Source organism: Myxine glutinosa, chromosome 3 (genome assembly GCF_964187855.1).
Source record: "Myxine glutinosa chromosome 3, kmMyxGlut1.1, whole genome shotgun sequence".
Lineage (NCBI taxonomy): Eukaryota > Metazoa > Chordata > Myxini > Myxiniformes > Myxinidae > Myxine > Myxine glutinosa.
The window spans coordinates 22,538,537-22,555,812 of record NC_136263.1 but is presented as its reverse complement, the minus strand read 5'-3'; the positions used below and the strand labels follow the sequence as shown (position 1 = coordinate 22,555,812).

Here is a 17,276-nt window from a genome sequence, read left to right as displayed (position 1 = left end):
GCCTCAGAGAGCTCTTTTGATCTAGGCATGGTGACGCCGCACACTTCAACAACAAAGAGCAAACCAAACGAAATGTCTGAGGTTTAAATAAGACAGGTTCCTCCAATATCCTCTCTGACGATGTTCTTTTCATTTGCACATGAGCTGGTGCACCTGATTCTAATTTTCGGTATTTGAAATAGTGATAAATGTAGGGGTGTACTTACTTTTTCCACATGCAAAATTTGCATGAATGTTTATTTAAATTATACAATTGACTACAAAATGTAAATGTTTCATGATATTTGTTATATTATATCACCTTTATCTATCAATATTGTTGAAATGAAGATCAAATAGCTGTATGTTTAAATATGTTGAAAAAGTCAAAACTTTACAAGGGGTGTAGTTACTTTTTCACGTGACTGTACAGTAAATGGCTTGTCCTGCTCACACTCAGCAATGAAAAACAACATCCGCTCGCCATTCTCCAATCAGACGTCGAGTCGCTCATCATCCTCCAATCAGACATCAGTTGCTTACCCATCATCCTCCAATCAGACTTGAGTGGCGGCATGCTGCTGATACTTTGCCTCCACTAACAAACACCCTGAGGCTAGCAACGCCTTTCATCAGGAATGAGTTGTGACAATACATGTTGTGCTTGTTTGGCTGCTGTAAAATTAATCTGAGAAATTAAAAAAAAGTATTCAGATTGTACTAATCGAATCAACTCGTGCAGCAATTACTGCTGCTGCCATGTTTCGGGGTCCTCAACATATTGTTGCGGTTTTGCCATGAAGGCAAACCCCCTATAGTTAATTGCACGACAACATGTAGCCTGCAGTAGTTAGTTATTTCTTATTGAATGTAAAGATTAGCCCTTTCCCATTGTGTAGTAATCAAGACCAATATGCGTTGAGAGTTAGGCAGGATTTCAAACCTTCGTGTGGTTAAAGGAGGACATTTTGATGAGCAGGAAGGCATGGCCAGAACCACAGGCCCACATGACCAATGAAGGGCCGGGAACACGTCGCCAGGATGCGACAAACCTCAGCCAATGGGAGGCTGTGGAACATTTTGGAGGAGTGGGCGGATCTGATAAACCCCTGCCGATCGCATTTCCAGCCTCTTGCATTTCGCCTCGCCGACGAGACCTCTCTTGCTCTTGCTCGTGGATTTTGCATCGCCGAGGACTCCTGCTCTTGCTTTTGGGATTTTGCTGCGCCACGAGATCTCTCTTGCTTTTTGCGTCGACGCCCGACACCCATCGCTCTTCGCCGATCTCTAGACTCTTCCTCTTCCTCGTGCTCTGGACTCTGGACTCTTGCTCGTGCATTTTGCTTCGACACTCCGCTTGCATTTGTGCTTTGCCGACGCCTCTTCCTCGTCCAACCTGTGCTGAAGTTCGTCCATGCCGACTTTGAGGCGGCGATTCATCCTTCGGACCTGACCTCATCCAGGCTGCACGTCCGGATCAAGGATCGAGCTATGCACACCAGACCACATGGCCACCTTCGGAGTCAATCCCAGCATGTACATCGGTGCGATAATAACCAGCATGTTATTCCCTGTGTGTGTGTCAGAGTGTGAAGGCGCCAGTGGGGTTTATTATTAGGTGAGAATTGATAAGTTGTATCTTCGTCTTTTTCTCTGTGCCTTCAAAAGAAAAGGCTGTACATTTTGTGTTACTTTCAAACCTGTTCGGATACGTCTTTTCTCCATTGGCCGAGCATCATCCGAGACCGAATTTGGCTTGAATCAGGTCCGTAAATCACGTGAGGTAACTCCGCTTTCCACACTGTGCAAATCCGCTTGGCACTCGATAAAGTGTGGAGGCGAGGGTTCGATCCCCGGTTTCTTCGGTTGCGTGTCTTGAAGGTATTTGGGAATATTTGACCAGCAAACTCTTCGGCGCATGGCTGGGAGGTTGGCAATCGGAATTGCTTAGCAATCCGTCAATCACGAGTTTAGTCGCTCGCGGTCGGCAGCCTCAGTGGAATTGGAGTTCGAGGGGAAACAGGACATAAACCCCCCCCCCCCCCCACCCCCCTTTAGTACGTCGACGAATCCGGCATCTGCAACAATATTGTACGACCAAAAGAGAGAAAGGGGGGAAGGTGTAAACTAAAGGGGCTGTCACACCTTGACGTTTTAGCCAGCGTATGCCGACGTATCAAAATTTATCTAAAACGCTGGCGTACGCTGAACTATCGATGTTTTTTTTTCAGTTTTGGGCGTATAATAGCGTATTCATAACGAGCTGGATGTATGCATAACGTATTAGTAACGTACACAGAATGGTTCGATAACTTATAGATAACTTATACCAACGAATGCTTAGCGTGTTGTCGGCGTTCACAACTTATGCCCAACGATAGTCTAACGTATGCATAGCGCGCGGCAGCGTATCGCCGACGATCACGTGGCGTAGCCTATAAAAGGCTGCCGACGACGATTCAAATCATAACCGCACTAGACATCGAAGTGTCAACATCAGGAATCACTGACTCCCTTTGGGTCCATATAAATATATATGTTTATTCATACACTTTGAAAAAGGTATAATAATATAATGTAAAGTCAATACAAACGTATTACAAAGTAACAAGAACATTTTTTATTTGTTGAATTGTACATGTATATTGCAAAGTGCATAATTGAAAAAAAGCTTTTTATACGATGTTCATTTCAAGAGGAATCTTACTGTCTCTGAGGTCCTTTATTGCCCTAACAATGCAGTAATACAAATATCTAAATCATCCTATCTTGCCACGGATCTGCGCCAGCTGGGGAGTTAACCCAGTGCTTGAGGAGATTCCTCTGTTTCTTTCCGTCCTTGGAGGCAGTGTTGGGGCCAGTAGCTGTCTGTGTAACCTCCAAGTGATGTCCCTCTCGCCATGCTCCTGGAACAAGGTCGCGGTTCTCATTCTCTGCCCGGTCAAGCTGCTGGTTCTGTAGTCCTGGGTACCTGGAATTTGAATTTGATTTTATTTACTTATAAAGCGCACCTATAATAAAAACATATATTCTAATGCGCTGTAAAATAAAAAGTAATATAATGATACATATAACATTTAAGGTAAATCATATAATGTTTATAAGCATAGGCTAAAAGTTAAATTGCATTGTATACTGTATAATATATGCTATGTAAACATGAATTAGGGGAAAGTGGTACAAAATGGACCCCTTGGGTCATATGGACCCCTTGGTATATTCCACCAGCAGCTGCTGCCATCTTGTGGCTGTTCATGTTAAAACATTCCTTTGTGGATTAGCAGAAAGTAACAACATGGTGGCCATCCCTATCCAGTCTTGAACTCGAGCTGAACCATCCAACATTTTGACACCTACTAGGATCTATCGGTAGGTATGTGAGAAAATTGTGTTTGTGGTGACAGAGTGACTCATATTTCCTAGTGTTACTGCATGCTTTTAGAGTATAAGTCAGTCACTAAAATTGACCTTTGAAACATTCTGCCCAGTACATGTGGTTTCCAATGATGTCAGGTTTTCATGGAGGTCGTTCATGGGGCAAAACGGTCCATTTCCCTGGGGTAAAATGGCCCGTGGGGTACCATTTTACCCTTTAGTGGGCCATTTTACCCCATACATGTTTCTTATTTTTGTTACAAATATGTAGGCCTATGTATACATGTAGGCCTACCCTATATGTATGTATGTATGTATGTCTGTATGTATGCATGCTTGCATGCTGGCTGGCTGGCTGGCTGCATGCATGCATGTAACTTATACATATCTACTTATACCATGTCATTTTATGCACTGAAATATAAGTTCATCTATTGGGCAGGGTGCTTCATGATTGTTGTCTGCTTTAGTTAGTGCTGTTCTCACCAAGTCGGGTAATGAGGGTTAGGAATAAGGGATTATGGGTCATCAAAATGGTCACTGTTTGAATTTTGATTTTCTGTGGAAGTAAGATAGAAACATTGGACCTTACTCTCACAAAGGGGCAGGGTGATTATAAGAAATCTGAGAGGGCACCCGTGTACAATTGCCTAGTTGGAACAATGCATGAGTATTTATACACACATTTGTGTATTTGCAGGTGAAGATGCCCCGCAATTATGTACGGAAATCAACCAGGCAGTCTTGGACTGTGGAGGCAATGGAGGCAGCCCTTCAAGCAATAGAGAATGGTGACATGGGGTATAAAAAGGCTGCGAAAGAATTTGGAGTCCCCAAAACCACACTTAAACGACGCCACAAGGGTGGGAACAAGACTGCTAGTGCTAAGGGCTCATCAAAAACTCTTGGTCGTTACAAGATGGTCTTCTCCACAGAAATGGAAACAGCACTAGTGCAGTATATATTGAGTATGGAGCAGATGATGTTTGGGATGACCACAGTGGAGGTCCGTCGATTGGCGTACCAGATGGCAGAACAGAATCACCTCCAGCATCCTTTCAAGAATGCAATCGCTGGAAAAGATTGGTTGCGAGGCTTTTTTTCACGACATCAAGACCTTTCCATCCGTCAGCCTGAAGCGACATCTGCTGCAAGAGGCCCTGAAAATGCTGTGAGACCTGTTGGTGGTCCTGCACCTAACGTTAATGCTGTGAGAGGCCCTGAAAATGCTGTGAGACCTGTTGGTGCTCCTGCACCTGATGCTAATGCTGTGAGAGGCCCCGAAAATGCTGTGAGACCCATTGGTAACACTCAAAGACATGCTGCTGTTCCAAGACCTGCTGTTGCAAGCACCAGTAGGGAGTTCATTTCACCCTTTCAAATCAGTCCCCCACCTAAGGCTACTCCTGCTAAGGGTAGGCCTACAACACGTCAATCAAAAAGGTCAATGTCAGAGCATTTAACATCAAGCCCATACAAGAAACGACTTGCTGATGCAGCTGAAGAAAAGAAAAGACAGGAAGCACAGAAGGCAGAGAAGGCAAAGCAGAGAGCTGAAAAAAAACTTCAGAAGCAAAAGAAAGTTGCAGAAAAGCCAAAAAAGAAGATAGTGAAGGGTAAACGGGCTATATTTACGGCACCAGAAGAATCTAGCGAGTCTGAGGATGATGATGGAACAATGTGCTTATTCTGCCGGGAAAGTTATAGTGTGATAGGAGAAGGATGGATAAAGTGCACAGTCTGTCGTCTTTGGGCCCATGATGGTTGTGCAGGTGTGGATGAAGAAGATGTGAAATTCATCTGTGACTTTTGTGCCTAATTATGTGCATAATCTCACCTTGTAGTCTGTAATTTTTCACAATAAATATTATTTCAGGTTCAAAGTGTTTTGATTGGTGACTCTGAGGGTAATTATTATGTTTTTCAATGGGGTGACCATATTGCCCCACGGGTGGACCATATTGCCCCATATGTGGGGGCCATTTTGCCCAACGTGGTGTACAAAATGGCCCACTTAGCACATTTTTGGTCTTTGGTTCTCACCAGTGAATGGTTGATTTGATTCTAATACCAAGTAATTTGTGTATTTATAATGGAATAATGATTGTAAAGACACTGTCTGATTTCAGATATACTGCATCATTTTGGATAAAATTTCAAAGAAAGCTTAAGTGTGCCATTTTGCCCCACCTTCCCCTACCTGGTCCTCATGAGGTTGTGCAGGATCAAGCATGCTTTGACAATGAGCTTGACAGTGGAGGGGTGATGCTGCATGGCCTTGCCGGATCCTCCATCTCTCGGATGACATGGACATCTGCTCACCATGGAGTCTGGAACACTGACGGGTTCCTCCTGTGAACCCCATTTATACCAATTCCCCTAAACGCGGCCAATACGCCATTATACGGTAGCTGTAACGTTCAGTAAGTTCTGTGGTCGTCCGGAAGACGTCAAATACGTCTACATACGTCAATATGCGTTGGAGATACGTTACACATAGGTTCAAAGCACGTTACTCATAGGTTAGAAATAAGTTTCGGGTACGCTAGACATTATCTCGACGTATTTCGACTTACAAGTAACGTGTGTCGACGTGTGTCAACGATCGCCTAACGTGCCTACAACTTGTGGCCAGCGTATGCGGAACGTGTGAGTCACACGCTGGCATACGTCGGCAAATTTTGTGCATGCACAAAATTTGTCGACTGCCTCGGCGTACTACGACGTATGCCAGCGTGCTTCAGCGTGCTCTTAACGTATACAAAACTTACCCATAACGTATTCGACGTGTGCCAGCGTATTCGCCAAATTTTTCATACGTCAGCGTACGCTGGCTAAAACGTCAAGGTGTGACAGCCCCTTAAGATGGAATTTATTTGAGAGAAGTAAGGAGAGGGAGGATCGTAGAGAAAAGAACAATCGAGTAGGGGAGAGAAGATAGAAGAACTTGGAATGGAGTTCGAGCAAGGTGGTGCGGAGGTAATGGACTTGTACGAGACTGATAGAGGAGACAATAACTTTTCAATTTGTACCTGTAATAGGTAGACATGGACCCTTATGCTTCAGGAGAGTAGAACTCCTCTGAGATCCTTTTTTTTTTTTTTTTTTGTATACAGAGTCGAGGCTCGTGAAAGAGCTAAAATTATAGTTACTAGGGCATTGCCCGTACTATATCTATATCTAAAATTATATCCCCCCCCTCTATTTACATGAAATGGTTTGGTCCAAAGCGAACGGCTTGCGAGTACGGTGACAATCCCCCCCCTCTATTTACATGCAATGGTTTGGTCCAAAGCGAACGGCTTGCGAGTACGGTGACAATCCCCCCCCCTCTATTTACATGCAATGGTTTGGTCCAAAGCGAACGGCTTCCGGAGTTTGGTAAAGAAATCGCCATCGCGTGCACAAACGCGCAGGAAAGCGAATGAATCGCAAATTCGGTTTTATTAGTTTTAAAACATAGTTTAACGCCAACATAGTTTGCAAACGTGAAATAAATGAATACGCTGTCAAATGTGCCATCCGAGGCAGAGTGTGTCCTCCACGTTCGGCACACGCGATCGTTCGCTGCTCTCTGATTGGTTGAATCGTTTTTTGGACATAGCTCGCTAAGTAATTGTCCGATTAATATGAAACCTTGAAAAGGCACATCCTCGGGTCCCCAGCAATATACCTGGCAAGTTTAAAGTATATCGGACCCGTGGTTGTCGAGAAACAGCGGTCACAGACAAACAAACGTACAGACGTACAGACGTACAGAGATTACTGGAATTATAGATAGATACACGTGAATCCGTTCCAATCAAAGAAAGGTGAGGCTCATGGAACAGCTAGAACACAGAGCAGAATGCAAAACAACACAAAACACCAACAACACCAACACAACACATCAAAACAACACAAAACACCAACAACACATCAAAACAACACAAAAACGTACAATATTAAAACACTACAACACAACACAACACAACAATACTTCGATCCATGGCCTCCTGTGCTTTCTCCTACTTGATCACCCTGTGATCATGGGTGTATGACCGACTGACCGTGGTTGTTGCGTGATAAATAGAGAAGGGGAAGAGAACAGTCCCTTATGCTGATTACATGTGCCATGCATTCTATCATATTAATACGATTTACTTTATTTATAAACAGAATGAAGAATACTGTGACGTAACTGTGATACTTTGTGTGTGTGCACGAAGTCCACTCCGAATCACAACAGTCGTAGCAATATTGTGAGCGTTTTGAGCTCATTTACATATTTCGTATGCAAGAGAGAAGGGACGATTGAGAATAATGTGAGTGAAGGTGAAAGAGGAAAGTGTGTGCATTTGGGGGTTTGGAAGAAGAGGTTGAAATGAGGAGATGGGAGGGAAGAAGTGTGATGGGGGAAGTGAACGATTCCATTTCAAAATTTCACTTTATTTTGTAATCGTTCATCATGAAAACCAAGTGTTAAATTAAAGAGAGAAACGAAGTACGATAAGACAGCGAGACGTGTGACATCATCACGTCGATGGGCGTGTACATTCACACGTTGTTGACTTCGTTCGCAGACTATGCGGACGTGCTAGACAGCTCGCTGCTCATTTTTAAAAACAACATTGTGTACATCCTTGTCTCAATGAGTGGTTCAAGATCAGCGAGGGAGAGGAAGGCTGAGGGAGAAGCAGAAGGTGGGGACTGACAGCGAGAGAGAGAGGTGGGCGGAGTAATGGAGGAGAGAGAGGTAGGCGGAGGAAGAGAGAGAGGTGGGCGGAGGAAGAGAAAGAGGTGGGCGGAGGAAGAGAGAGAGGTGGGCGGAGGAAGAGAGAGAGGTGGGCGGAGGAAGAGAGAGAGGTGGGCGGAGGAAGAGAGAGAGGTGGGCGGAGGAAGAGAGAGAGGTGGGCGGAGGAAGAGAGAGAGGTGGGCGGAGGAAGAGAGAGAGGTGGGCGGAGGAAGAGAGGGAGAGAGAGGAGTGGGCGGAGGAAGAGAAGGAGAGAGGGGTGGGCGGAGGAAGAGAGAGAGAGAGAGAGAGAGAGAGAGAGAGAGGTGGGTGGAGTAAGGGAAGGATAGAGAGAGAGAAGTTAGAAAAGTAAAGGAGGGGATAGATAAAAGTAGGCGGAGTAAGGTAGGAGGGAGAGAGAGAAGGGGGCGGAGCAATGGAGTGAGAGAGAGTAATGGGTGAAGTAAGGGTAAGGGAGAGGTGTAGGAATGGACGAAGACAGGAATGAATGAAGAGGGATGGAGAGTGTCGAGGACGAGAACAGTAGGGGGTGTGTTGTGTGGTTTGTGAGAGGAATGTGAGGAAAGTTAATGTTGGTTAAGAAGAGGGAAATGATCATTGTCCGAAGGAAAAAGGGTGGAGACTGAGAGAGGAAGCAATTGGAAAGTGAGAGGACGGACCGAGGGATCAATGATGGAGGAGGAGGAGGAAGAGGAGGAGCGAGATCACTCTGTGCCTCACACTAATACAGTAACACACACACACCGCACCACTCACGTCGATGGGGTATATAGAGAGATACACACACAGGTTCCATAGTGTTCAGAGTCGTTACCGAGTCAGTTCGGCTCGGCGTGGTCATGGCGCGGCCTCTGTGCTTCGGTCTCTTGTTTCTCGCCTTGACTCCCTTGGGTTCAGCTTCGCCGCGGCTCTCAGCTTTACCCGGTAAGCGTTTCCAGGTTCCACCTCTCCATCCCCTCCTCGGTTAGAGGAGAAACCCGCGTCAGGTCCCCATCCCGAAATCCCCTCCGGGTGTGTGAAACCGTAAACCACGTGACCCCGATACCTCATGGGTGGTGTGCGCGAAACCGTAAACCACGTGACCCCGATACCTCATGGGTGGTGTGCGCGAAACCGTAAACCACGTGACCCCGATACCTCATGGGTGGTGTTTTGGGTGTAACGGACTCGCTTTTCGGTTTCACTTTTCTCATCTGAGCCCTGACCCGGAGACTCGTAATCTGGGGATCCCAAGTTCCAATCCCAAACCGTATACGGGACTGTGTGTGTGTGTGTGTGTGTGTGTGTGTGTGTGTGTGTGTGTGTGTGTTTGTCTGTCTGTCTGTCCATTGTCCAAGAACGTCCACCTTGTGATTAATTCAAAATGATAATGATGTTTACTTCTGTCGTTTACCTGCACGTGATGAACCAAATAAACAACGTCCGCCACGAACCCAATGGGTTACTGTGAAAACGTCAAATAAACCAGTTAACTCCAAACAAGTTGTGATTGAACTAGAACTTTCTGCCTCCAGCATCGCATGGACTTTGTGTTCGAGTAAACTTATAATTCTTACTTTTCTTTATTTAATGGTTTTTATTCGTTCCTTTAATGGGTTTTTTTTTTGTACATTAATGTTTATTTGTCGCATGCTGTCCTGTAGCTTGGTGCACACCAACCCCCTGCCGTGCTTTTGCACACCCAGCCTCCAACCTCCCCCCCTTCCCCCGTCATGCTATAGCACACCCAACCTCCCCCCCCCCACCCCCACCCCCACCCCCACCCTCATGCGATAGCACACGCAACCTCCAACCTCCACCTCTGTGTTGCTATAGCACACCCTAACCTCCACCTCTGTGTTGCTATAGCACACCCAACCTCCAACCTCCACCTCTGTGTCGCTATAGCACACCCTAACCTCTACCTCTGTCATGCGATAGCACACCCAACCTCCAACCTCTACCTCTGTGGTGCTATAGCACACCCTAACCTCCACCTCTGTGTCGCTATAGCACACCCTAACCTCTACCTCTGTCATGCGATAGCACACCCAACCTCCAACCTCCTCCTCCTCCCCCCATCAAGCTATAGCACACTCAACCTCCAACCTCCCCCTCCTCCCCCCATCATGCTATAGCACACTCAACCTCCAACCTCCCCCTCCTCCCCCCATCATGCTATAGCACACCCAACCTCCTCCCACTCCCCCCCATCATGCTATAGCACACTCAACCTCCAACCTCCCCCTCCTCCCCCCATCATGCTATAGCACACTCAACCGCCTCCCACTCCCCCCCCATCATGCTATAGCACACTCAACCTCCAACCTCCCCCTCCTCCCCCCATCATGCTATAGCACACCCAACCGCCTCCCACTCCCCCCATCATGCTATAGCACACTCAACCTCCAACCTCCCCCTCCTCCCCCCATCATGCTATAGCACCCCCAACCTCCCCCCACTCCCCCCATCATGCTATAGCACACTCAACCTCCAACCTCTCCCTCCTCCCCCTATCATGCTATAGCACACTCAACCTCCAACCGCCTCCCCTCCCCCCCCGTCATGCTATAGCACACCCAAACCTCTACCTCTGTCATGCTATACCACACCCAACCTCCAACCTCCCCCCACTCCCCCCATCATGCTATAGCACACTCAACCTCCAACCTCCCCCTCCTCCCCCCATCATGCTATAGCACACTCAACCTCCTCCCCTCCTCCCATAGCACACCCAAACCTCCCCCACCCCCGCCATGATATGCACAATCCAGATCCTCACCATATCAAGTGTCCCCCACACCTCGTCACTGAACAGAACCACCAACCCCCATGTAGACTACCTCCATGTGCTGCCTCATGTTCACCTCTCGATGTCTTTTCAAAATGATTTCTGGCAGGAGATGGAAATTCAACTGGAGTTTACTTTTTGTTCGTTTCCTTAAAAGGATTTTCCATCCTTCCCTCCACTTAATTGTATACTTGTGACTGTACAGTGAATCACATGTTCCTCTCTGTGTGTTACTTCATCTCTCCCTTCCTTCATTCTGCGGTAACGCTGAGACTTTGAGCAGAACCGAATGTTCTCACCTCCGTGTGCTTTGTACAATAACCTGCACCTGAACCTGACCTTTACCTTCTTCCAACGGTTTTTGTTCCTCTTCAAACACAACTGTTTCCCCTCGTTGTTCATTTTTAGCTTCACCAACGAAGGTGGGCAGAGGTTATGCTTTCACATGTCTTTTTGTCTGAGAACAGGATATCTCAAAAAGTTGTGGACGGATTCGGACAAAATTTGGTGGAGAGGTGTATATATATACAGACTTGGCATTTAATATGGAATTTTTTTTTCTTGACTTGGGTTTACTTTCTTAACCCAGTATATCAATGTGGTGAGTTTCTTTCACACTTTGGTGATTTATTTGTTAAAAGAACCATGTCACTGATTGTCTGTCGCAGCAAGAAGTCAACAACAGGATTATATCACAGGTGGCGTGGCAAAATGTACGGACAGGTGCATTTGATGATTGGCTTCACAGTCGGGTATACAAGGGTTGTTGCGTTTTGTATTAGTGGAAAACAACTGCTGCACGTCTCCAAAAGTCCGTCAACTCGACAATGCTGTTTGTCATGGAGTGGTGGCTTTACGAAATTACGGCATGAAACGGCGTGCTATTGCTCGGCAGTATGGCACCACTCAAGGTCAGGTGTCAAACATCCTGAAACGAAATTCTCAGAGGGGTGTCCCTACTCCAATACCGAGGCCAGGACGTCCCTGCAGAACCACAAGGAGGGATGATCGCCAGCTGCACCGGTTAGTCCGCAATGGCCGTACCAAGTCAGCTAATCGGCTTAGGGCTGAGTGGCAGCAACTGACAAATGTGCCTGTATCCAGAAGGCTGGTCAACCAACGACTGGTTCAAGCAGGCTATCGTGCCAGGCGTCCCCTGAGAAAGCCACGCCTGACCAGACAACACCGCCAGCGCCGATTGCAGTGGGCCAGAGAGCACCGTCAATGGCAGCCAGGACACTGGAATCACGTGATCTTCAGTGACGAATCTAGATTTCTGGTCTAGCGTCAATATGGCCGCGTCTGAGTGCGCAGACAAGTGCATGAAGCTGACAACAAAGATTGTATAGTGCCAAGAGTCCAAGCTGGAGGTGGTGGGGTGACCGTTTGGGCTGCTTTTCATGCAGGGGGCAAAACTGACCTGGTTGTTCTGAATCGAAACCTGAACCAGTTCAAGTACAGGGCCATTCTGGAAGAAACATTGCTTCCATTTGCTCGAGTAGCCTTTCGAGGAAACTTTGTCTTCCAAGATGACAATGCACGGCTTCATCGTGCTTGCATGATCCAACACTTTCTTGCTGACCGTGGTGTAGAGCATATGGAGTGGCCTGCCATGTCCCCGGATATGAATCCGAGAGAGAACTTGTGGGCAGAATTAACGCGTCAAATCGACCACTTGGACCAGCAGCCGACCTCTGTGCGTGAATTGTAGCAGACTATTGTCACTGCATGGCAAGCGATTCCTCTCCAAACCTTGGCAAATCTCGTGAACAGCATGCCTCGACGTGTACGTGCTCTCCTGAATGCTCGTGGGGGTTACACGAAGTACTGAACTGTAATTTTACTGTCCGTAATCCCAGTCATAATTTAGCTTTTGTTTTTGTTGAAAATTTTTTTGGCTAATGTGCAAAATAAAGAGATACTTCTGGAAAACGTACAGAAGTTTAACACAGTACTGTCCGTGAATTGAGTTCGATATCAGTTTACATCACTTTCAAGGATCAATTTATTTGCTTCGAAATGTCAAATGTGGTTTTTGTTTCTTTTAAAGGTCACATTAACAAAATCGAGAATAATTTCAACATAATTCCAATGAACTTTTGGTTCTAAGACATCTTGAAAAGTAAGTTCACCCCCACAAAAAATATTCCATATTAAAAGCCAAGTCTGTCTATTTACTCGTGTGTGTGTGTGTGTGTGTGTGTGTGTGTGTGTGTGTATATATTGTCGCGTTCCTGGGGATTAAAATCTTTCCAAAGAACCGATAGCCAAACAAGCTGTTACTCCGAAGAGTTCAGTTCAAATGTATGGCAGAGTTAATACACGCAGGGGGGGGGGGAGGGAGGAGGGGGGGGGGGTGGAGGAGGAGGATGATGAGCGCTTACCTGAACCGATCCCACCGGCAGTCCTCAAACCTGCGGACAATAACTCAAACCGAAGCGAGATTAAAATGTACAAAAATGCAGGCTGTATTAAACGGAATGCCGGTAATACAAAATAAAGTGCCTGATAATAAATAATGTTCCTAAATGGGACGTCCCCACACCCAGACACAAATACAGACGAAGGATAAAATTAATGCGATCAAAAATAATAGGTGTGTGGTTGGCACTTATCTGCAAGCGGCTTGAACCTCGTCAGGAATCGTACGCCCTTGGCAGGAAACGCACGCCGGTTGGCGCGAACCCGTGCGCGGGAATTAGGCCTCACTGAGACCTCGTTCGCCTTACTGTGCAGTCCGGTCAAGTTCCGCTGCCTCCTTGGTTCACTCGGCACGGCCCCCAGCTGCACGAAGCTGAGCTACTCGCACAGAGTCCACGAACTGCGACCGCCTCGCCACACGATCGGCGCCAAACCCACGTCCTTTGTTAATAGTGCTATCGAATGTTTTCGTGCTTGTGAAGAAAACCAACACGAGAATAAAGCGAATAACTCAATAAGCAACCTCTCGCGATGCATCCACAGCGAGTAGGGCCACAAGAAGAACAACCACGAGAAGACCAAAATGTCCGCCACTTAAATCGTGCCAAATTCAGAACCAGAGAATCCAGATAAGCGTAATAAGCGACCTTTCCTATCAAAACCAGGACGAGAAGGCACAAGGGTGGAAATGTCGGTCAGAGCGTTCTTTTAACGTCCAGGCTCTGACGTCATCTGTCTTGCTTTTCAAATCGGCGAGTTGCTTCTTACTCGTCCTTGTGTCAATCAAAACCATGACAAATCAGGACTCCTCGGGGCATGGCCTCGGCCTGCCCGTTCTATGTGTGCCTCCCAAGTCGGGGTTGTCAGCTGTAGGGCTCAACGTCCTGGCTTCCGGTATGTTTATTATTAATGAGTGTTTAAATGTGGGATTCTAACTAGTGTCTAATGCGGTGCCATAAGGGACATGGGGATAAATCACAGAGGGAACAACATACAAGGAATTAATTAACCTAATCCCTGAGCTAATTAACATTAGACACTAGTTAGACAGCTTGGAACAATGAGCTGTCCCATCCCGTTATTCAAGCAAACAATAATGAGCTGTCCCATCCTATTATTCAGCCAGGAACGATGAGCCTCCCCATTCCCTAATTTAGCAAGGAACATCTGCAATTTGACAAACTAGTACACCCGTTCCCTACGGGGGCAGCAGGAAGGGTCATTTCTCTCTTGGTCTGTGATATATAGATTACAGTAGATCTGGGGTTGGGCCTCAAGAACATCCGAGGTTCATTTACCAAGGTTCTTGAAGAGTGCTCACCAAGTGGTTTAAGCACTCGAGCAAGCACTCCATTCAAAACCGTTGATAAGGAACGGCTGGCTTGGCAAGCGCTAGTTAGCTGCTTAGTAACTGAACAAACCCCGGGTTTCCTTCCTTTCAGTTTAGTGGTAAACAGCAGTAGCGACTGTTTCAAAAAGTAAGCATACGTGCTTGTGCTTTATAATATTTTTACTTCTGGTAAGGGTGCCCCCACGAAAACGCCATAAGATGTTTATAAACGTTAACACTGCGCTTGGCCAAAGAAGAAACACCCTTTGGGGATGGGTGGATATTATTAGTATTAATATTGTTTCGTAATAACATTAATATTGTTATGGTCCGCGGATAAGGATGTTGTTTGCCGAGCGGAGGCACCGCGGCCGAACAGTTTTCCCCGACTAAACCCGATTCCCGAACGTTGGCCGGATCGCGCCACAGATATTCAATTTGGAAACCTCTAAAGCGACCGAATGTAAAGAGGAAGAAGAAGACGTACAGAAGAGTAACGGGATTTATTATTTACACACACAAGCAAAAGGAGCAGTCAAAGTTATTTACAGGGAACATGGAAAAAGCAGGTGACACAGTGAAAATACTAGCTTATACAACCTTAATTAAATACCCAGGACAGAACAAACAGAACAAACACGTACACAAGAAGGATGGAATGGCAGGAAGGAATGCTGGAAGGAGGAATGGGAAGGTTCAGCTGGGGCAGATGGTTCGGGCTTGATCCCGCACGGGACGTCGGCTGGACCTCGACGGCCACCGATGCCACCGCTATCTGGTTCCCGCGGGGTAACGGGTTGAAGCTGCCTGGTGGAGTCAACGCTGCTTGTGGAGCCAAAGCTGCTTCTCTGGCTCACCTCAGGATGCGTCTGCCGTCTCTGGCGCAACTGCTTGTAATTGACCTTGAACCTTCTCTCTCTTCAAAGCTCATCTGAATCTTCTCACGCAGTACCTTGCGCGCGCGCTTTTGTAACGCCTCCGGCGATCAAGCCGCCGGCCTTTAGGACACGCCCATCAGTGTGCTCACCTCGGCCCTGGTTGGTCGCGCGACCCTCTGGCTCCGCCCTTGATGACGACGGGCGGGCACGCCTTTCTTCCCCGACCCGAGCACATGTTGAATGGTGGTTTTGGAGGGGATGTAATATTGGCAATCGAGGCTTGGCCATGACGAAAGGGGAAATGGAGGTTTTGGGAATGGGAATGAAGAATGAAGGGAATCTATCTTATTTCACTTGGTGCAATGGAGTGTCATTTTAATGGAAGACAAAGCCTTACCCTAACACACATAATAAGGATATAAGCTACTGAACAAGGGTATTATAGTGTCCTTCAATGTATGCTTTATGGAATTAACTACCGGAACGCCCTTTGACCTTTATACACACTGGAGCAAGGAGGGCTCAGACTAAACCAATAATTCACAACCATTTACTATACAATACAACACAATCAAAAAAAACTCAATCCTCATATCCGCAACAATATTATGCTTTTGTTATTAGAAGCGTCCTTGGAAAAACGCTATGATTAAGCTATCTTAACACGGATATACACCTCAACACGCATCCCCATTGGCGGGGAAAACCCCTTTTTGGGAATTAAGTGGCTACAACCTTCATCGTGTGACCCTTAGTCCTCCTGTCAAGTTTGGTTGAAATTGGATAAGCAACGGCCGAATGTATTGCGGTCAAAAATCGTCAGACAGACACCAAATTGCCTATTTATCATGATTTCACATTTGTTGCCATTATTCAGTCATGTTCAAGCGTTTGAGATTATTGTTCAATTCTACAGTTGTTCGTATGGAGGATGTGAATTTGTCCATTCCAAACCTGGGGATAGTTCAGCCGAGGCCGAGCGAAGCGAGATCGAGGCCGTTTATTCCTGATACGTGAAACACCCTGCATCCCATGCCTACAGAAAACAGACTTTTTGGAACACCGGTGTCATTTTCCATCCAAACATCATGTAACATTGTAAAAATTTTATCCATGAGTCGATGCTCCTATATTGAAAGTTTTGTGTCAATCGTTCAGGCGGTTACAGAGAAAACTATTTTAAAAGTGGACAAGAAGAAAAAGATATAAAATGTCATAGCCCCCGTGGTTTTAGTATTTTTGCTGTAAGAAGTTAAAGGTCGTCAGTCGGCCATCTTTGGTAGGATTACAAAACAAAATCTTCTGCATATGTACACTCTGATGTATTGTCTTTGTGCCAAGTTTGAACAAAATCGGTCCATGCATGTCGTGAAATTGTTGGGGACATGTTTAAGTAACAAAATGGCTGCTAGTCAGCCATCTTGCATTTGATCTAAAAAAAAAAAAGACATGCATATGTAAGCCATCATTCATTATCTGTGTGCAACGTTTGAATAAGATCGGTGAATGCATGTCCGAGAAATAGTTGGGGACGTATTCAATATCAGGTTTTTTACAATTAAAATGGCCGCCAGTCTACCAGTAGGCCATTTTTGATCAGGTCGCAAAATAAAGCGAGTTGCACGTGTAGGCTATCGCGTGTTGTGTTTGTGCCAAGTCTGACCAAAATCGGACCATGCCTGTTAAAGAAATGTCGGGGACACATTTAAGTAACAAATTGGCATCTTTGATCGCCATCAAAGATCGGCCATCTTTGATTGTATCGCCAAACAAAATGACGTGCTTATGTAT

At 46.2% G+C, this 17,276-nt stretch overlaps 1 protein-coding gene and 1 long non-coding RNA gene across 5 annotated transcripts in view; one reads left to right on the top strand and one right to left on the bottom strand.

Annotated features, from left to right (window-relative positions):
- Positions 1 to 2,584: 2,584 nt before the first annotated feature.
- LOC137423759 (uncharacterized) lies at positions 2,585 to 6,439 on the bottom strand. The gene is made up of 2 exons (XR_013622786.1): positions 5,555 to 6,439; positions 2,585 to 2,950 (listed from the first exon to the last, which is right to left on the bottom strand). It is a non-coding gene; the product is annotated as an uncharacterized LOC137423759 (long non-coding RNA).
- A 2,358-nt stretch (positions 6,440 to 8,797) lies between these two features.
- LOC137423758 (disintegrin and metalloproteinase domain-containing protein 12) overlaps positions 8,798 to 17,276 on the top strand; it is a 211,937-nt gene continuing 203,458 nt past the window's right edge. For all 4 annotated transcript variants that reach the window (XM_068111240.2, XM_068111239.2, XM_068111238.2 and 1 more), the window contains exon 1: positions 8,798 to 9,010. In XM_068111240.2, coding sequence (XP_067967341.2) covers positions 8,926 to 9,010 — 85 coding nt within the window. In that variant the 5' untranslated portion in view covers positions 8,798 to 8,925. The remainder of the gene's footprint in view (positions 9,011 to 17,276) is intronic.